At 37.0% G+C, this 22,321-nt stretch overlaps 1 protein-coding gene across 1 annotated transcript in view; it reads right to left on the bottom strand.

Annotated features, from left to right (window-relative positions):
• Positions 1–3,261: 3,261 nt before the first annotated feature.
• NELL1 (NEL-like 1 (chicken)) overlaps positions 3,262–22,321 on the bottom strand; it is a 1,067,650-nt gene continuing 1,048,590 nt past the window's right edge. The window contains exons 18-20 of the mRNA XM_010858409.1: positions 8,236–8,412; positions 5,470–5,694; positions 3,262–3,753 (exon numbers count right to left, since the gene is read on the bottom strand). Coding sequence (XP_010856711.1) covers positions 3,703–3,753; positions 5,470–5,694; positions 8,236–8,412 — 453 coding nt within the window. The 3' untranslated portion in view covers positions 3,262–3,702. The remainder of the gene's footprint in view (positions 3,754–5,469; positions 5,695–8,235; positions 8,413–22,321) is intronic.

Raw genomic sequence — 22,321 nt, forward strand, 5'->3', positions numbered from 1 at the left:
AATATCTGAGTGTTGGTTTCATTTGCAGAAGTGAAGGTGACAAGTTTGATCAGTGGCTTTCAAGCTGTGCTCTGTTGATGTCTGTGTGTTGTGGTGGGATATATGAAGGTATTCTAGGTCTCCAACCTTTGTTCCAGGCAGAGATAGTCTTCTTTTATCTGCTTTTTATAGTAAAGCACTGAATAAATTTTATTTTTAAACCCGTCTTATTGCTTAAGAACATCTGAAAGCCACTAGAGTAGGTTGTTTTCACCACCCCATGAAAACTTTTGATGCTATAAAAGATTATGAATTTAAAAGAATTAATAGAAAAACTACCCTATGCAAGGCTCTAGGCTGAATGCTAGAAAATAAAGATTGTATACAGCTTAGCCTATTGTATAAGGAAAATGTGTATTAAGTCCTTAACAGTGACAATTAGTGTAGCGCAAGAAAGCTCAGAAGAGGGGAAGCTCTGAGACTAAATAAATATACACATTGCATATGAATACATAGTGTATTAATATACATCAATTGCATATAAGTATATGTAGATTATGGTACCTATATATAACATGATATATGTATATACATATATTTCATATGCAACCTAGAAGGAAATGAAGCAAAATTTATGTTTAATAGATGTGTCTTGTTAATATATAGGATTTTCATCTCCATATTCTACTCTCCTGAATCACAGTGCTTTTACAATATTGAAAACTGAAGGGTAGCTACATAATTGCTTATGCATTTACCATTGTTTCTTACCAATGTGTATGTTACAGTTGCAGACAATGGTTATAATCTGTAAGGAGATATGTTTGTCAAACACTTTTTGGTTCATTAAATGGACATTCATTTCACATTGTAAATCAGAGCACAAGATTTAAACACTTTCCATCAGGAGATTCACCACACTTTTAAAAATAACGTTTTTCAATTTCTGGCTGGAGAAGATATTTCAGGCAGTAATTTATTTCAATAGGATCCCCTCGTGGATTAAAGATTGCTAGCACCTTCTAAAGGACCACATAATGGTGATCTTTAAAGTAAAAACTAGTCTGTTCATCTTTTTATTTCCCCAGCAGAGCTTAGTATAGTACTTTATGCATAAAGTACTCCATTTGTAATAAGAAAAATGTCATCAATTATTTCATAGGAAATAAACCTCTTATTGATAGGATTTGGCAGTAGTTTCAATTGTGCTACTAAAAATCAATAACATTTTGTCAAGTTAGTACAGATTAAATTTAACTGAACTGAAATGAAAAGAAAATACTGAGTCTTAATGATTGTAGTTGTAAAACACGTTTTTAGGATGAGCCATCTATGCTAATGGATCTGCAACAAAGTATGAAAATATACAGATTCAATGAAAACTATTAAATTCTGGAAATTGCCTGGAAAAAAATGGAAACAGATATTCTAAAATTCATACCAGTGTTTAGTCATCATTTACACCAGACACTGGCAAACTTTTTTTAGAGGCAAGATGATATTTTTGGTCTTGTATCTTTGTTGGAACTACTCAGTTCTGTCATTTTCTTCAGCAATAGAGAATATATAAATGAATGTGCATGGCTCTGTTCCAATGAAATAGGCAGATGGCCAGATTTGATTCAAGGGACCAGAGTTTGCCAGCCCCTCACTTATATAGTCACAGATGATTCTTAATTTGCCTTTGTTTTTGCACTGATAATTGACAGCTATTTTTAATGGAGGTTCCCTAAATATTTTCTAGATGATTTTAAAAATCTCTGTTCCAGGAATACATTTAAATAATTAAAATAGAGATGTGTTCTAATTTACCACACTATAGCTGCTGCTGCTGCTAAGTCGCTTCAGTCGTGTCCGACTCTGCGTGACCCCATAGACGGCAGCCCACCAGGCTCTGCCGTCCCTGGGATTCTCCAGGCAAGAACACTGGAGTGGGTTGCCATTGCCTTCTCCGACCTTACTATAGCAGTAGTTGTCAAATAGAGCTTTAATTGCTATATCATAATTTAGCACATGAAATTGATCTCATGTGGTGAATTATATCGGAGAAGGCAATGGCAACCCACTCCAGTACTCTTGCCTGGAAAATCCCATGGACAGAGCAGCCTGGTAGGCTACAGTCCATGGGGTCACTAAGAGTCAGGCACGACTGAGCAACTTCATTTTCACTTTTCACTTTCATGCATTGGAGAAGGAAATGGGAACCCACTCCAGTGTTCTTGCCTGGAGAATCCCAGGGACAGAGAAGCCTGGTGGGCTTCCGTCTATAGGGTCGCACAGAGTCGGACACGACTGATGTGACTTAGCAGCAGCAGCAGATATTAGAAACACTTAGATGTAGTTCACTTGAAACTACAACCTAAGTTTGAATTTTCAGCTCAGATACGATGTCATTTGCACATTTTATTCATTTTGTGTAACTCAGTTACTGCCAACTTTTAAAAATAATGATAGTGGCTCAAATAAAAATATTCAGTGTTCTAAAACAGCTACTGAATATATAAAAGTATACTTTCTTAAAAGTATATCATCTACCATATAAGATGTTGCATGATTTAGTAAAAAATATCATTGGAAAGGCATCAGGAGACCTGATTAACAATCCCAATGTGTTATAAGTCAACTAGATCTGAACAAATTAGTTGACTGGGATACATTAATTTACTCTTACGTAATGTAGGGATAATACCCTGCACCGATGCTATAATGGCAACTTGTATGAATAGGCATGGAAGTCCCTTGTCAATTATTAAAGTGAAAGTCACTCAGTCATGTCCAACTCTTTGCAACCCCATGGACTATACAGTCTATGGAATTCTTCAGCCCAGAATACTGGAATGGGTAGCCTTTCCCTTCTCCAGGGGATCTTCCCAACCCAGGGATCGAACCCAGGTCTCCCGCATGGCAGGTGGATTCTTTACCAGCTGAGCCACCACGGATGCCCTGTAAGTTATTAAATACTATATGAAACCAATGCAGATACTTTCTCTTTCAGTGCCAGAAAAGGCTGCAAGCATTGTTGCTTCTAAATTGTGGTTTAAGATTTTATTTCATTTTGTTTGTAAGAGGGAGGAGAAAGTTCTTTTCAAAATAGCTATTTATTTATATCTGTGGTCTTTCCCATCTTTAACATATCATAATTGCTTTCAGCTGGTTTAAGCTGAATGGGGATCTAGATGTATCCAACAGTTTGCAATTTAAGATGCAGTTAGGCTGTACATACACACATTAATACATTTCACAGGAATCTGAATATTAAGTATTCAGTGGATGGGACAAAAATCACAACAGGCAACTTTATTGTAGAATTTGATCCAAAAATCCAGAAAAAATAAATAAAAGGAGCCAAGTCTCTATTATGTTTGTACACAAAATAAACCATAAAATACATCAACATTTACCATGAGATCATTTAAATGTGTCTGTAAATGATCTGATAAGGGAAACGTGATTTACAACACGAGAAACTTTTTTTTTTTTTTTTTTAACAATTATAGACTTAAGTGCAATGCACCATAGGTCACCTAGTCTAGGTTAGCAAGAATGAGCAACATGGTAGGTCCAAAAGGCAACCCCCAAACACCTTCCTTCAATGGAAACTTTGGTAATTATCTGTGGCTTAAAAAAAAAAAAAAAACAACCAAACACCAACTCCTTCTTCATCATGTTGGATGGTTATTTTGTCCATTTTTCTTCTGCGATGATGAGTCCATTTTAAATACTTCAATTATTATGAAGACACTCCAGATCCACAGAACAGCAGACACTTCCATTCTGTGCATCAAGACACAAGCATTAGCCAGAGACATAGAATACAAATCAATATGCAGCGTCCACTTTTACATTCAAAATGATCAGCTACATTTTGAGACCAACTCCATGAATGCTCTAAAAATGATTACTAGAAAAATGCCAGAAGAGGAGTAAAATGGAAGGCAAGACTTATGAGACCCTGCAGGGCCCCTCTTGTTGGGGTCTGCTGGCAGTGAAACTTCATATACCCCCTCTGAACTCAGACCATGTTTGAGACTCCTCTGTATTTCCAATGTGTTTGATCACACAGTTTATTCACTACAATTACTCTGATTGAGATTCTTTCCAAAATTAACCCTCTGAAAGATAAATTACCATTAATAAAACTAGTCAAAAATACCAAAAAGAATCTGAAAATAACTCAAAAATGGCTTCCAGAAAGGCAGGCATATTAGGGGTAAATACAGACTCTCTTGTGGTGACTATGAGAGGGAAGGTACATATCAATTATTAAGAATTCATGAGAAATAAATTATACCTATTAATATTAAATATGGACTTCCCAGGTGGCTCAGTGGTAAAGAATCCTCCTGTCTATGCAGGAGACATAGGAGATGCTGGTTCAGTCTCTGAGTCTGGAAGATCAACTTGAGAAAATAGCAACCCACTCAAGTATTCTTGCCTGGGAAATTCCATGGACAGAGTAGCCCGGTGGGCTATAGTCTATGGGGTTGCAAAGAGTCAGACATGACTGAGCAACTGAGCATGTGCATGCACACAATGTAAATATACCTTTATAATTCTCCTAAATGATTTCAAAGCTGACCTCAGAGAAATCATACTGAATACCATAGGTCTATATATTCCCTGGTCATTGTATTTGATGGGGCTGAAGGAATATGGGTCATAACTTTTACTTTATGACGTTTGATGTCCTTTTCCTATTGGGGCTGCATTGTAAGATGATACTTCTCAGAAAAAAGAACACACATTTATAACAGCATAAAAAGGCAAGTTGAGATCCTTCCACTGATGCATGAAGCTGAAACAGGATTTGATAGAATCAAATGGATTAATATTTTTAACATGCTTAATCATGGGAATTTAAGCAGATGTTTCAGCAGAAATTTAACCCTGCCTAAAGTCTACTACAGTCATAGTTCTCCATAAACTTAGAAGGGAGGAAGGGGTCAGTTTTTAATTTTAAAGACATGTGAGGATGCCTCATGGGAACTCCTCCAAAAAGACAAGAAAATAATCACAGTTAATTAAATCTTACAGCAGGAGCTTCAAGTCCTTGCATTAGGCATTGTGATAATTAAAGCAAACAACTTCACAGATTTATAGAACACTTTCTTCTAACATAGACAGTTGCCTGAAAGAGCTTAAAATTTTTTTCCAGGATGAAAGTAGATCTTTTTTTTTTTTTTTTTTCTTTCCCATATTCATGTCAAAATAGCTTAAATCAGCCATAATTGGGCCTAGGGTCAATTGTTTAAATTCCATATTTTACAGGCAAGAGAGGACTATTTTGTTCCATGTTCATTTGGAATTTGCCTTTATACACAGTACAACTATCATCCAGTCAGACAGATTAACCTCCGGAGAGAAGCAAATGCCTGGCTGTGTTCCCACACCCCTGGGAACCCGTGCATTCAGAACTATCAGGAGTGGGCCTCCTGCAGGTGTTCACAGGCACACGTCGGAGGCCTGGTTACCCTCAGGACACCCAATTACCTTGCATTTGCAGGTTGTACATGGAGATCCAGCCATTGTCCACACTGAGCCACTAAGCCTTGAAAGGCCATAGCTGTCCAGGCAAGTTTTTCTGATGTCATAGGCGATATTATCAGCCAGGCAGGGGTCACTGACACAGCGGGGACAACATTCCCCTTCCAGGAGAGTTGTGTACTCACAGCTCAGACTGGGGCAAGTCAGCGGCCAGCAGTCTACCTCTCCTTCCTGTGGAGAAGAAGTAAAAAAAAAAAAAAAAGCCTCCTCATTAGCTTTCGGCACAATCCTGTTGCCAAAGTCCTAGAGAGGGAAATCCTCAGGAATCTCCATGACTGCCCTCACTGACTGCTCCTACTTTAGCATCCTTACGTGTATGATTCCATATGGGTATGACGTGCTTCCTCCTTAAAGAAGGAATACAGACATCATCTCCTCCAGTGTGCTTTTGCTGACTGTCTATATTGCAGCCATGGAGAGAGTTAGGTCCCATCTCTCTGTGCCAATGGCAACCCATAATTATTTTTTAGTGATTCTTATTGATCCTTATTATAGTTATTAATACAATACCAGATTAAGTTTTGAGCTTTCGGGTTCTGGGCTTTTCCCTTTATCTCCCTGATCCTTAGCACAGTTCTGGTCAATAAATGCTAATCAAATGAACAAAGAGATGATACTGGGCTAGTGTATAAAGAGAAACTTATTTTTCTTGAGGTCAAAGGAGGAATCTGAGTCACTGTACTATTTCAACAACATCACACTGAGTTGCTTATGTTAGATTTAGAACTGAGGTTGTGCAATATCAGGAGAACCATTTCAGAATGGTTTTGACTGTTCTGTCTGGCCAGTGATATGTCACTAACGTGACGTACAGTCACGTGACGTACAGTGTTACAGTTCAGATGCAGCATCCAAGTAGTCTATAAACTGGCACCTGTGGCCCCACTGAACTGCACACAGCAGATCTGTTTCTCTGTGTAGTCTTCTGTTATCATGACACTTATTATAATCAATGCAAACTCATACTCAAACTCAGTCAGCATCACAAGATCATGGCCTTTGATCAGCTTCATGATTGCCCATGTCTGTCATGCTCACGGGGCTTCCCAGCGGTACAAGTGGTAAGGAACCCACCTGCCAGTGCAGGAGATGTAAGAGACATGGGTTCAATCCCTGGATCAGGAAGATCCCCTGGAGGAGGGGATGGCAAACCATTCCAGTATTCTTGCCTGGAGAATGCCATGGGCAGAGGAGTCTGGTGAGCTACAGTCCATAGGGTTGCAGAGTCAGACATGACTGAAGCGACTTAGCACACACGTCATGATCACTGTTACATCATCTGGGATCTGGCACGTGCAAATTATTGACATTAACTATAACCCGCTATATTCTCAAGTCATCACAAAGTTATATTCATTAGCATCAATTTTCCAAGAAAATATTAGGGTCTGGGATGGCAGGGGATACTCTTGAAATTCTATAAAAATTTCATGTCTAAATTTAATACTCATTCTTCTGAGTGCTGAAGACTGGCTTCTTAGAAATGCAATTTTTCAGACTGATATGTGAGCTAATTCTATAGCTGTGTTGAGTTTGTTCTTGAATGGGAGATGTGAAAATGGCTATGATTTGAATATATCTGAGTTATACTCCTCAGCATTAGGAATAATTAAGAAGGAATTATTTCTACTAAGATTATCTGCACATTTGCCAGGTGACTTTAGAAAATCCAATGGAAATTTACAGCATGATGTCTCTGAATGCCTGTTTTTATGCAATATCTATAGACTGAATCATTAACTTTAGAAAATGTTACATTACCAAATGCAGCTAACAGTTTCCGTTACAAATTGACTTAGTTATGACTCAATTCCACTGGCCGTAATTCCCTCAGAGATAGAATATCATATTCACTATGATAATGTGTTTTAACAGTCTTTGCAACATTAGGAATCTCTGTCTGTGGTATAATCTGAAACAGAAAGAACCAGTTCCAGAAATTAAGCTTTTTCTCTGAAATTTCTCAAACCTGATTATACCCTTAGTATCCCCATATTTAGATACAAAGGCACCCTTCATTTTTCTATAGGAAGGTTTAGCTCTTGAAACCAATTTTTCGATCCAGGAAACATGAACTGTAGTTACTGCTGTGCATTAAGTACTTTCTATGTGTCAAATACTATATTTGCCATTCACACATATCTCTGATCTTCACAACAGCCCTGCAAAATAGGTGCTCATCCACTTGTAGACACTGAAGGAAAGAATGATCAAGTGAAATGCTGGGACTTGCCCACGTTAATCACACAGAGCTTGTATGTGGGAGAACCAGGACTGAATTCTAGGTCTCTATGGCCTAGAATCAATATCATTCCCTGGTATTTCTACTATGTTCTGTTATCTCGCATACTGAAATCTTTATTGGTAATGTCCCAAGAAATGAAAGACTTGGCTCTGTAAGAACTACAACTCCTGATCAAGGCCTCAAAAGCTTTCTGTCATTTGGGGATTTTTATTGTCCTGGATTTGCTAAAAAGTAGCAGTTGCAAAGTAACTTGGGCCAAATTTGTCCTATGTAAATGTCTTGCTTGCTGTTTTAAACAGTGGAACATGAATGCCTTCTGGAAGAGCATTTACCCCTGCATTAGCCACAGGACCCACACCTTCCTTCCCAGGATCACAAATAGCAGGAAACTAAAGCCCACAGGCAACTGAGTTTGTAAACCCCTCGAGAGTATAAAGGACAACACACTCTGAAGGAAGACAGCATACCAGACACCGGCACTGCTGGCAGCTGTGAGTCCAGTTGTCTCCACTCCGATAGAGCTTGTGTCCATTTTGATCCAAACATTGGCTTGTGACCCTGGTGTCACACTCTGGGCAGCAGAAAAGGTCAACGCTTGGATTCTGGCAATCACATGCTGTCCGCCGGCAGAATATCTTCCCGTCCTGTTTAGAAGTGAGGTTAAGGAGGTTTCATCATTAGGGAAGCAATAAGCCTGCACTAAGAAAATTAGTCTTATAAACACTTTACCGAGCACATAGGACAGATTTCTGACAGTCATAGTAACCCCCTGGCCACCTCCCATTTTGCTCAAACAGATGTACACATGTATACTCACGTATATACACCCTGTTTTTCCCTGCCCTTGCCTGCAGAGCAGTCCGTGTTAACAGGGAGACATTTCTAAGTTTAAAAAAGAAATGTTCTTGAAACTTTTTTCTAAATGTTTCTTAAAAATCTTATTTCTAAGTAAAATTATAACTAAGCAGCTAAAAATGCATGAATGATCAAGGACTCGTTTGAGTGGAAAATCACGCTGCTTTACTTTTCCCAGTTCATAGTGAATAAGCTGACACATGCAAACGCATTCATCTACTTTTATCTCTGCCTCAGCTATCGGAGGAAGTCTGACTATACCCTTTTTACAAAAGAATTAACCGAGGTTCAGAGAGGCTAAATGACTTATCCAGCATCACAGAGGTAGCAATTCTCTAAGCAGCATCATTCGATTTCCTGGTTTCAAAATAACTTTTCTTCTAGGGGATAGTTTTTAGCATGTTTATTACAGGTGCCACCTCCCACCTTGAGGTGGGAGTTCCCCAAATTATAGCAAAGTATAATTTCTGGAGTAAAGACCTTGAATACGCATAAAGGACTGAAGGTTGATAGCATTCAAACATTAAAACAATGTTTTGCAGTGTTTCTTTCTTTTTTTTTTTTAAATTGGAGTATAATTGCTTTACAATGTCGTGTTAGTTTCTGCTGTACAACGTCAATCAGCTATATGTATACATATTATACATGTATCCCCTCCTTCTTAAGCCTCGCTCACACCTCCCCTCCATCCCACCCTCTAGGTCATCACAGAGCACCAAGCTGTGCTCCCTGTGCTATACAGCAGCTCCCACTAGCTGCTTTACGCATGGTAGTATATATACGTCAATGCACTCTCAATTTGTCCACCCTTTGCCGTTCCTCCCCTGTGTCCACAAGTGCGTTCTCTACATCCGTGTCTCTATTCCTGCCCTGCAAATAGGTTCATCAGTACAAATTTTCTAGATTCCATATGCACGTATTAATATATGATATTTATTTTTCTCTTTCTGACTTCACTTTGTGTGACAGACTTTAGGTTTATCCACGTCACTGTAAGTGACCCAATATGACCCAGCAATCCCACTATTGAGCAAATATCCTAAGAAAACCATAATTCAAAAAGACACATGTACCCCAATACTCCCTGCTGCACAGTTAACAATAGCCAGAACATGGAAGCAACCTAAATGTCCACTGACATATGAAGAGACAAAGATGTAGTATATATACACAATAGAATATTACTCAGTGCTTATTTTTACTGCTGCTTATTTATATGTCTGTTGCTTACAGTAACTTCTCACCTCAGACAATGAACAGCTAAAAATTTAAGGTGAGACAAGTGGCCACCTTTTATAGTTAAAACTGCATTGCCAGATATTTACAAAACCAGAGAATCTCAGGGCCAGAATATACCTTCAGTTCAGTTCAGTTCAGTCGCTCAGCCGTGTCCGACTCTGTGACCCCATGAATCGCAGCACGCCAGGCCTCCCTGTCCATCACCAACTCCCGGAGTTCACTCAGACTCACGTCCATCAAGTCAGTGATGCCATCCAGCCATCTCATCCTCTGTCGTCTGCTTCTCCTCCTGCCCCCAATCCCTCCCAGCATCAGAGTCTTTTCCAATGAGTCAACTCTTCGCATGAGGTGGCCAAAGTACTGGAGTTTCAGCTTCAGCATCATTCCCTCCAAAGAAATCCCAGGGCTGATCTCCTTCAGAATGGACTGGTTGGATATCCTTGCAGTCCAAGGGACTCTCAAGAGTCTTCTCCAACACCACAGTTCAAAAGCATCAATTCTTTGGCGCTCAGCTTTCTTGATAGTCCAACTCTCACATCCATACATGACCACTGGAAAAACCATAGCCTTGACTAGACGGACCTTAGAGGACACATAACCAAATTCTGACCTATACTTGATTAGTCTAGAGCAATCATATTCAAAAGTCATCAAAACCTGTGCTCTAAATTCTCCAATCTTGAAGAACTTACCACCATGGAAGGTATTTTACTCATGCAACTCTGTACAATTCTGACTGTTAAAAATTGGATTTTTCTTGCCCATTTTCACGGATCCTTGTTTTCATCCTTGATATTCAAAGACCTCTTCATCCCTCTATCACATTTTTATTCTTTATTCTTAGAAGAGAGCTGTTATGTCTCTTCTGAATCATCTCATCTCTAGAGCAAACATATCTAGTTTTTTTGATGATTCCTATAGTTTTAAATTTTTCACTGTTGTTGCCACTTTAAAAAAAATAATTATTTTTATTTTTAATTATAGTTGATTTACAAAGTTGTGTTATTTTTCAGCTGTACAAAATGATTCAGTTACAAGTACATATATATTTTTTCTTTTTATATTATCTTCTGTTATAGGTTAATACAAGATTTTGAGTATAGTTCCTTATGCTATAAAGTAGGTCCCTGTTGTTTATCTATTTTACATATAATAATGTGTTTATTTTAATCCATAATCCTAATGTTCCCCTCATTTTCCTTTTAGTAACTATACATTTGTTTTCTATGTCTGTGTGTCTATTTCTGTTTTGTAAATAAGTTCATTTGTATCAGTTTTTAAAGATTTCACACATGAACAATATCATATGAGATTCTTCTCTTACTTAATATGATAATCTCTAGGTCCGTCTATGTTGCTGCTAAGGCATTATCTTGTTCTTTTTCTATGGCTGAATAATTCTGCATCATATATATGTACCACATCTTTACCCATTCCTCTGTCAATGGACATTTGAGTTGCTTGCATGTCTTTGCTATTGTAAATAGTGCTTAGTGAACACTGGGGTGCATGTACCTTGAAGTTCAGTTTTCTCTGGATATATGCCCAGGAGTGGGATTCCTGGATAATACGGTAGTACCATTTTTAGTCTTATGAGGAACCTTCAGACCATTCTCCATGGTGGTTGTACCAGTTTACATTCCCACCACCAGTGTAGGAGGGTTCCTTTTTCTATTCATCCTTTCCAGCATTTGTTGTTTGTAGATTTGATGATGGCTATTCTGACCAGTGTGAGGCAATACCTTATTGTAGTTTTGATTTGCATATCTCTGACTGATGTTGAGCATCCTTTCATGTGCTTTTCTGGCATCTGTATGTCTTCTTTGGGGAAACTGTTATTTAGATATTTTGCCCATGTTTTGATTGGGTTGTTTGTTAGATACAGACCTGCATGAGCTGTTCATATATGTTAGAGATAACACCCTTGTTGGTCACTTCATTTGCAAATAGTTTCTCCCATTCAGTGGGTTGTCTTTTTGTTTTGCTTATCGTTTATTCTGCTCTGTAGAAGCTTTTCAGTTTAACTAGGTCTCATTTGTTCTAGTTCTATGAAAAATGCCATTAGTAATTTGATAGGGATATCATTCCCACTCCAGTACTCTTGCCTGGAAAATCCCATGGACAGAGCAGCCTGGTAGGCTACAATCCATGGGGTTGCAGAGTCAGACATGACTGAGTGACTTCACTGTCACTTTTCACTTTCATGCATTGGAGAAGGAAATGGCAGTCCACTCCAGTACTCTTGCCTGGAAAAGCCTGGGGACAGGGAAGACTGGTGGGCTGCTGTCTATGAGGTCGCACAGAGTCGGACACGACTGAAGCGACTTAGCAGCAGCAGGGATATCATTAAATCTGTAGATTGTCTTATGGAGTATAATCATTTTCACAATATTGATTCTTCCAATACAAGAACATGAAATACCTCTCTGTGTCATCTACGATTTCTTTCATTAACATTTTACAGTTATCAGATTACAAGTCTTTCGTCTCCTTAGGAAGGTTTATTCCTAGATAGTTTATTCTTTTAGTTCAGTTCAGTTGCTCAGTCGTGTCCAGTTCTTTGCGACCCCATGGACTACAGCACGCCAGGCTTCCCTGTCCAACACCAAATCCCGGAACCTACTCAAACTCATGTCCATCGCATTGGTGATGCCATTCAACCATCTTATCCTCTGTCATCCCCTTCTCCTTCTGCCTTCAGTCTTTCCCAGCATCAGGGTCTTTTCCAGTGAGCCAGTTCTTCACATCAGGTGGCCAAAGTATTGGACTTTCAGCTTCAGCATCAGTCCTACCAATGAGTATTCAGCACTGATTTCCTAGAGGATGGACTGGTTGGATCTCCTTGCAGTCCAAGGGACACTCACACTCAACACCAGTTCAAAAGCATCAATTCTTCAGCACTCAGCTTTCTTTACAGTCCAACTCTCACATCCATACATGACTACTAGAAAAACCATAGCTTTGATTAGATGGACCTTTGTTGGTAATGTCTCTGGTTTTTAATATGTTGTGTAGGCTGGTCACAGTTTTTCTTCCAAGGAGCAAGCCTCTTTTAATTTTATGGCTGCAATCACCATCTGCAGTGATTTTGGAGCCCCCCAAAATAAAGTCAAGTCTCTCACTATTTCCATTGTTTCCCCATCTATTTGTCATTTAGTTATGGGACCAGATGCCATGATCTTAGCTTTCTGAATGTTGAGTTTTAAGCCAACTTTTTCACTCTCCTTTTTCACTTTCATCAAGAGGCTGTTTAGTTCTTCTTTGCTTTCTGCCATAAGGGTGGTGTCATCTGCATATCTGAATTTATTGATATTTCTCCCAGCAATCCTGATTCCAGCTTGTGCTTCATCCAGCCCAGCATTTTGCATGATGTGCTCTGCATATAAGTTAAATAAGAAGGGTGACAATATACAGCCTTGTTGTACTCCTTTCCCGATTTGGAACCAGTTTGTCGTTCCACGTCCAGTTCTAACTGTTCCTTCTTGACCTGCATACAGATTTCTCAGGAGGCAGGTCAGGTAGTCTGGTAGTTTAGATGTAACGGTAAATGGAATTGTTTCCTTAATTTGTATTTCTGATATTTTATTGTTAATGTATAGAAATGCAGGAGGTTGCTATACATTAATTTTGTATTCTGCAACTTTCTGGAATTCATTGATGAGCTCTAAATGGCAACCCACTCCAGTGTTCTTGCCTGAAGAATCCCAGGGATGGGGGAGCCTGGTGGGCAGCCATCTATGGGGTCGCACAGAGTTGGACATGACTGAAGTGACTTAGCAGCAGCAGCAGCAGTTTATGATAGTGTCTTTAGAATTTTCTATGTATCATGTCATCTGTAAATAGTGACAGTTTTCTTTTCCATATTTTTATTTCTTTTTCTTCTCTGATTGCTGAGGCTAGGACTTCTAAAACTATGTTGAATAAAAGTGGTGAGAATGGACATTTTATCTTATTCATGATCTTAAAGGAAATGTTTTTAGCTTTTCACTATTGAGAATGATATCAGCTGTGGGTTTGTCATATATGGCCTTTATTATTTTGAGGAAATTCCCTCTATGTTCACTTTCTGAAGAGGTTGTTTTACCTTTTATCATAAATGGTGTTTTAAATTTTGGCAAAAGCCTTTTCATCTACTGAGATGGTTGTATTATTATTTATTCTTCAATTCATTGATGTGGTTTATCACAATGATTGATATGTGGACATTGAAGAATCACTGAATCCCTGGGATGAATCCCACTTGATCATGGTATATGATCCTTTTACTATATTATTGGATTCAATTGACCAGTAATATGTTGAGTATTTTTGCATGTAAGTTCATTAGTGATATTGGCCTGTACTTTTCTTTTTCTGTGGTATCTTTGTCTGTTTTTTGTTTCATGGTGATGGTGGCCTTGTAGAATGAACTTGGAAGTGTTTCTTCCTCTGCAAATTTACGGCAGAGTTTCAAAAATATAATGTTAACTGTTGCCTAAATGTTTGATACAATTTTCCTGGGAATCCATTTGGTCCTGGACTTTTGTTTAATAGGAGTTTTTAAATCAGAGGTTTGATATTAGTACTTTAATTGGTCTCATTATATTTTCTATTTCTTCCTGGTTTAGACTTGGGGAATTGTACCTTTCTAAGAATTCGTCCATTTTTTTCTAGCTTGTCTATTTCTTGGAATATAGTTGCTTGAAGTGGTCTCCTGATTGTTTGTATTCCTGTAGGGTCAGTTGGAACTTCTCCATTCTCATTCCTAATGTTTTTTTTTTTTTTTATATGTGAGTTCTTTAGCTTTTTTTCTTGATGAATCTAGCTAAAGGTTTATCCATTTTATTTATCTTTTCAAAAAGCCAGGCTTTAGTTTCATTGATCTTTTCTATTAGTTTTCTTCATCTGTATTTCATTATTTCTACTCTGATCTTAAAATTTCTTTCATTCTACTAGCTTTCACTTTCATTAGTTCTTCTTTCTGTACTTGCTTTAGATGTCAGGTCAGGTTGTTTGAGATTCTTCTTGTTTACAAAGGTAAAATTATATAGCTATAAACTTCCCTCTTAGATCTGTCTTTGCTGTGTCCTGTAGGTTTCAGATCATACTTTTTTCATTGTCATTTTTCTCTAGATATTTTTTGACTTCCTCTTTCATTTCTTCGTGATCCATTGGTTGTTTTGTAACATGTTTTTAGCTTACACATGTTTGTAAGACACATACTGTCTTCCCTCACCCCATCCAATATTTGAGTTCTAATCTCATAGTGTTACGATCAGAAAAAATGTTTGATGTCAATTTCCTTAAATTTATCAAGGCTTTATTTGTGACCCAAGATGTGATCTATCCTGGAGAATGTTCCATGTGTACTTGAGAGGAAAGTGTATCCTGTTGCTCTCAGATTTAATGTTCTATAAATTGTCTATCTGGTCTAATGTGTCATTTAAGGCCTATGCTTTCTTATTGATTTTCTGTCTAGATGACCGATCCATTGAATCAAGTAGGGTACTCAAGTCCCTCACTATTACTATGACTATGGATTTCTCTTTTTATTGCTCTTAATATTTGCTATAATTAAGGTGCTCCTATGTTGGGTTCATATATATTTACAATTATTCTGTCTTCTTCTTGGGTTGACCCCTTGATTATTATGCAGTGTCCTTCCTTGTCTCTTCTAATAATATTTATTTTAAAGTCTATTTTGTCTGATATGAGCATCGCTACTACAATTCTCTTTTGATTGATATTTGCATAGAATACCCTTTTTCACCCCCTCACTTTAAGTATGTGAATATCCCTAAGTCTGAAGTGGGTCTCTTGTAGGCAGCATATATACAAGTCTTGTTTTTGCATCCATTCAGCTAGTCTATGTCTTTTGGTTGGAGTATTTATTTACATTTAAGGTAATCAGCGATATGAATGTTCTCATTGCTATCTTGTTAATTGCTTGGACTTGTTCTTGTAGGCCCTTTTTCTTTCCTTCCATTTTTGTTCACTTTTCTTGTGATATGATGACTATCTATTGGAATGTTTGGATTGCTTTTCTTTTTCTGTGTTCGTATTGTAGATTTTTGGTTTATGGTTCCCATGAGATTTTGATATAGAAATCTAACCATGAACAAAATTTTTAATCTGATTTCTTAATTTCAAATGCATTTCTGATATTCTGCATTTGCACTGTCCTCTTCTCTTGATTGCTGGTTTTGATATCAGATTAGTGCTTGGATATTTTGCTCTTTATGTTTGCCTTTTCCAAGTGAGCTTTCCCATTCACAGTTTTCCTGGTTCTAGTTGTGGCTTTTTCTATTCCCCCTAGAGAAGTTCCTTTAGCATTTTTTGTAAAACTAGTTGGTAGTGCTGAATTCTCTAACCTTTTGCTTAACAGTAAAGTTTTTTATTTCTGCATCAAATCTGAATGAGAACCATAATGGGTAGAGTGCTCTTTGTTATAGTCTTTTTTTTTTTTTTCCCCACACTTTTATCACTTTAAATATTTCATGTAATTCCCATCTGGTCTGCAGAGTTTCTGCTGAAAAATCAGCTGATAACCTTATGAGGATTCCTTAGTTTCTTTTCCTTTCTTGCTTTTAATGTTTTTTTTTCTTCATCTTTAGTATTTGTCAGTTTGATTAATATGTGTCTCTGCCTTGGGTTTATCTTGTATGAGAATCTCTGTGCTCCTGTACTTGAATAAGTGGTTCCTTTTTAATTTTAGGGAAGTTTGCAGCTATAATCTCTTCACACATTTCTTAGGTCCTTTGTCTCTTTTCCTTTAGGGGCCTCTATAATGTGAATGTTGGTGCATTTAATGTTGTCCTAGAGGTCTTAAACTTTCCTCATTTTTTTTTTCATTCTTTATTCTGTTCCACAGCAGTGATTTCCACCAGTCTGTCTTCCAGCTTACTTATTCATTTTTCTGCCTTATTTATTCTGCTAATGATTCCTTCTAGTGTATTTTTCATTTCAGTTATTATATTGTTCATCTCTTTGTTTCTTGAATGTTCTAGCTCTTTTAAAAATTTTCATATATCTTCTCAGTCTGTGCCTCCACTTTTTTAATTAATTTATTTTTTATTGAAGGATAATTGCTTTACAGAATTTTGTTTTCTGTCAAGCCTTGACATGAATCAGCCATAGGTATACATATATCCCCTCCCTTTTGAACCTCCCTCCCATCGCCCTCCTCATCCCACCCCTCTAGGTTGATACAGAGCCCCTCTTTGAGTTTCCTGAGTCATACAGCAAATTCCCATTGGGTGTCTATTTTGCATATGGTAATGTAAGTTTCCATGTTACTCTTTCCATACATCTCACTCTCTCCTTCCCTCTCTCTGTGTCCATAAGTCTGTTCTCTATGTCTTTTTCTCTATTGTTTCCCTGTAAATAAATTCTTCAGTATCATTTTTCTAGATTCTGTATATATGCATTAGAATAGGATATTTATCTTTCTCTTTCTGATTTACTTTACTCTGTATGATAGATTCTAGGTTCATGCATTTCATTAGAACTGACTCAAAGGCGTTCCATTTTATAGCTGAGTAAAGTTCCATTTTGTATATGTACCACAACACCTTTATCCACTCATCTGTCAATAGACATCTAGGCTGCTTCCATGTTCTAGAGATAAGAGTGCTGCAGTGAACAATGGGATACATGTGTCTTTTTCAATTTTGGTTTCTTCAGGGTACATGCCTAGGAATGGGATTGCTGGGTCATATGGTGGTTCTATTCTAGTTTTTTAAGGAATCTCCATACTGTCTTCCATAGTGGCTGCATCCATTTATATTCCCACCAATAGTGCAAGAGTGTTCCCTTTTCTCCACACCTTCAGCATTTATTGTTTGTATGTAGACTTTTTGATGATGGCCATTCTGACCAGTGTGAGGTGATATCTCATTGTAGTTTTGATTTGCATTTCTCTAATAATGAGCAATGTTGAGCATCGTTTCATGTGTTTGTTAGCTATCTGTATGTCTTCTTTGGAGAAATGTCTGTTTAGGTCTTCATACTTTTTGATTGGGTGGTTTGTTTTTCTGGTATTGAGTTATATGAGCTGCTTGTATATTTTGGAAATTAATCCTTTGTCAGTTGTTTTATTTGCTATTATTTTCTCCCATTCTTAGGGTTGTCTTTTCACCTTGCTCAAACTTTCCTTTGCTGTGCAAAAGCTTTTCAGTTTAATCAGGTCCCACTTGTTTGCTATTGCTTTTATTTCCATTACTCTAGGAGGTGGGTCATAGAGGATCTTGCTTTGATTTATGTCATCGAGTGTTCTGCCTATGTTTTCCTTTAAGAGTTTTATAGTTGCTGGTTTTACATGTAGGTCTTTAATCCATTTCAAGTTTATCTTTGTGTATGGTGTTAGGAACGTTTCTAATTTCATTCTTTTACATGTAGCTGCCCAGTTTTCCAAGCACCATTTGTTGAAGAGGCTGTCTTTGCCCCTTTGTATATTCTTGTCTCCTTTGTCAAAAATAAGGTACCCATAGTGCATGGGTTTATTTCTGGGCTTTCTATCTTGTTCCAATATTTCTGGTTTTGTACCAGTACCATACTGTCTTGATGACTGTAGTTTTGTAGTATAATCTGAAGTCAGGAAGGTTGATTCCTCCAGCTCCATTCTTCATCAAGACTGCTTTGGCTATTTGGGGTGTTTTGTGTTTCCATATAAATTGTGAAATTTTTTGTTCTAGCTCTGGAAAAATGCCATTGGTAATTTGATAGGGATCACATTGAATCTGTAGATTGTGTTTGGTAGTATAGTCATTTTTCACAATATTGATTCTTCCTACCCAGGAACATGGAATATCACTCCATCTGTTTATGTTGTCTTTGATTTCTTTCATCAGTGTCTTATAATTTTCTGTGTACAGTTATTTTGTCTCCTTAGTAAGTTTATTCCTAGATATTTAATTCTTTTTGTTGCAATGGTGAATGGGATTGATTCCTTAATTTCTCTTCCTAATTTTTTATAGTTAGTGTATAGAAATGCAAGTGATTTCTGTATATTGATGTTGTATCCTGCAACTTTGATAAATTCACTGATTAGCTCTAGTAATTTTCTGATACCATCTTTAGGGTTTTCTATATACAGTATCTTGTCATCTGCAAACAGTGACAGCTTTACTTCTTCTTTTCTGATCTGGATTCCTTTTATTTGTTTTTCTTCTCTGATTGCTATAGCTAGGAGTTCCATAACTATGTTGAATAATACTGGCAAAAGTAGAGACCCTTGTCACTGATCTTAGAGGGAATGCTTTCAGTTTTTCACCATTGAGAATAATATTTGCTGTAGGCTTATCATATATGGCCTTTACTATGTTGAGGTAGATTCCTTCTATGCCCATTTTTTGAAGAGTTTTAATCATAAATGGGTGCTGAATTTTGTCAAAGGATTTTTCTGCATCTGTTGAGATTATCATATGGTTTTTATCTTTAAATTTGTTAATATGGTATATAACATTGATTGATTTGCATATAGTGAAGAATCCTTGCATTCATGGAATAAACCCAACTTGATCATGGTGTATGAGCTTTTTGATGTGTTGCTGAATTCTGTTTGCTAAAATTTTGTTGAGGATTTTTGCATCTATGTTCATCAGTGATATTGGCCTGTAGTTTTCTTTTTTGTGTGTTGTCTTTGTCTGGTTTTGGTATCAGGGTGATGGTGGCCTTGTAGAATGAGTTTGGAAGTGTTCCTTTGCAATTTTTTGAAAGAGTTTTCGAAGGATAGGCGTTAGGTCTTCTCTAAATGTTTGAAAGAATGCTGTGAAGCCAGCTGGTCCTGAGCTTTTGTTTTTTGGGAGATTTTTGATCACAGCTTTAATTTCAATGCTTGTAATTGGGCTGTTCATAATTTCTATTTCTTCCTGGGTCAGTCTTGGAAGATTGAGCTTTTCTAAGAATCTGTCCATTTCTTCCAGGTTATCCATTTTATTGCCTTAGAGTTGTTCATAACAGTCTCCTATAATCCTTTGTATTTCTGCATTGTCTGTTGTAACCTCTCCTTTTGCATTTCTAATCTTGTTGATTTGATTCTTCTCTCTTTTGTTCTTTATGAGTCTGTCTAAAGCTTTGTCAATTTTGTTTATCTTCTCAATGAACCAGTTTTTACTTTTATTAATCTTTACTGTTGTTTCTTTCATTTCTTTTTCATTATTTCTGTTCGGATCTTTATGATTTCTTTTTTTCTACTAATTTTGCATGTTTTTTTGTTGTTGTTATTGTTGTTGTTCTTTGTTCAGTTGCTTTAGGTGTAAAGATAGGTTGTCTATTTGATGTTTTTCTTGTTTATTGAAGTGGACTTATATTGCTATAAACTTCCTGCTGAGAACTGCTTTTGCTGTATCCCATAGGTTTTGGGTTGTTGTGTTTTCATTGTCATTTGTTTCCAGAATTTTTTTGATTTCCCTTTTGATTTCTTCAGTAACCTGTAGACATTTAGCAACATGTTGTTTAATATCCATGTGTTTGTTTTTCTTACACTTTTTTTCTTGTAATTGATGTTGTGTTTCATATCATTGTGGTTGCAGAAGATGCTTGATATGATTTCAATTTTCTTAAATTAACTGAGGTTCAATTTGTGACCCAAGATGTGGTCTATCCTGGAGAATGTTCCATGTGCACTTGAGAAGGTGTATTCTTCTGCATTTGGATGAAATGTCCTAAAGATGTCAATGAGATCCATCTCATCTAATGTGTCATTTAAGACTTGTGTCTCCTTATTAATTTTTTTTGATGATCTGTCCATTGGTGTGAGTGGGGTGTTTAAGTCTACTATTATTGTTATACTGTCAATTTCTTTTTTTATGTCTGTTACTGTTTGTCTTATATATCGATGTGCTCCTATGTTGGATGCATAGATACTTACAATTGTTATGTCTTCCTCTTGGATTGATTCATTGATTATTATGTAGTGTCCTTCCTTATGTCTTCTAATCTTCTTTAAGGTCTGTTTTGCCTGATATGAGGATTGTTGTTCCAGCTTTCTTTTGCTTCCCATTTGCATGGAATAAATTTTTCCATCCTCTCACTTTTGGTCTATATGTGTCTTTAGGTCTGAAGTGGGTTTCTTGTAGACAGCATACATATGGGTCTTGTTTTGTATCCAGTCAGTCTGTGTCTTTTGGTTGGAGCATTTAATCCACTTACATTTAAAGTAATTATTGATATATATGTTCCTATTGCCATTTTCTTAATTGTTTGGGGTTGAATTTGTAGATCTTTTTTCTTCTCTTGTATGTCTTGACTATATAAGTCCCTTTAACATTTGTTGTAAAGCTGGTTTGGTGGTACTGAATTATCTTAACTTTTGCTTGTCTGAAAAGTTTTTTATTTCTTCATCAATTTTGAATGAGATCCTTGCCAGGTACAGTAATCTTGTTTGTAGATTTTTCCCTTTCAGTACTTTAAATATATCCTGCCATCCCCTTCTGGCCTGCTGCGTTTCTGCTGAAGGATCAGCTGTTAAGCATATGTATGTTATTGTTGCTTCTCCCTTGCTGCTTTTAATATTCTTTCTTCGTGTTTAGTCTTTGTTAGTTTGATTAGTATGTGTCTTGGCCTGTCTCTCCTTGGGTTTCTCCTGCATGGGATTCTTTCTGCCTCTTGGACTTGATTGACTCTTTCTTTTTCCCTGTTGGGCAAATTTTCAACTATAATCTCTTCAAAAATTTTCCTATACCCTTTCTTTTTCTCTTCTTCTGGGACCCCTATATTGTGAATGTTGGTGCATTTGATGTTGTCCCAGAGGTCTCTGAGACTATCCTCATGTCTTTTCATTCTTTTTACTTTATTCTGCTCTTCAGAAGTTATTTCCACCATTTTATCTTCAAGCCCACAGATTTGTTCTTCTGCTTCACATATTCTGCTATTGATTCCTTCTAGAGTATTTTTAATTTCAGTAATTGTGGTGTTTGTCTCTGTATGTTTATTCTTTAATTCTTCTAGGTCTTTCTTAATTGATTCTTGTATTTTCTCCATTTTGTTTTCAAGGTTTTTGATCATCTTTAGTATCATTATTCTGAATTATTTTTCAGGTAGTTTGCCTATTTCCTTTTCATTTATTTGGACTTCTGTGTTTCTAGTTTGTTCCTTCATTTGTGTAGTATTTCTCTGCCTTTTCATTATTTTTTTTTAACTTATTGTGTTTGAGGTCTCCTTTTCCCAGGGTTCAAGGGAAGTTGAATTCTTTCCTTATAAAAGGTTGAATTCTTTCTTCTTTTTGATTTCTGCCCTCCTAGGGTTGACCCAGTGGTTTGTGTAAACTTTGTATAGGGTGAGATGTGTGCTGAGTTTTTGTTTGTTTCTTTGTTTTTCCTCTAATGGGCAAGGCTGAGTGAGGTGGTAATCCTGTCTGCTGATTATTGGTTTTGTATTTTTGCTTTGCTTGTTGTTTAGATGAGGCATCCTGCACAGGGTGTTATTGGTGTTTGAGTGATGCTGAGTCTTGTATTCAATTGGTTTCCTTTGTGTGAGTTC

Source organism: Bison bison, unplaced genomic scaffold (genome assembly GCF_000754665.1).
Source record: "Bison bison bison isolate TAMUID 2011002044 unplaced genomic scaffold, Bison_UMD1.0 scf7180017864388, whole genome shotgun sequence".
Classification (NCBI taxonomy): Eukaryota; Metazoa; Chordata; class Mammalia; order Artiodactyla; family Bovidae; genus Bison; species Bison bison.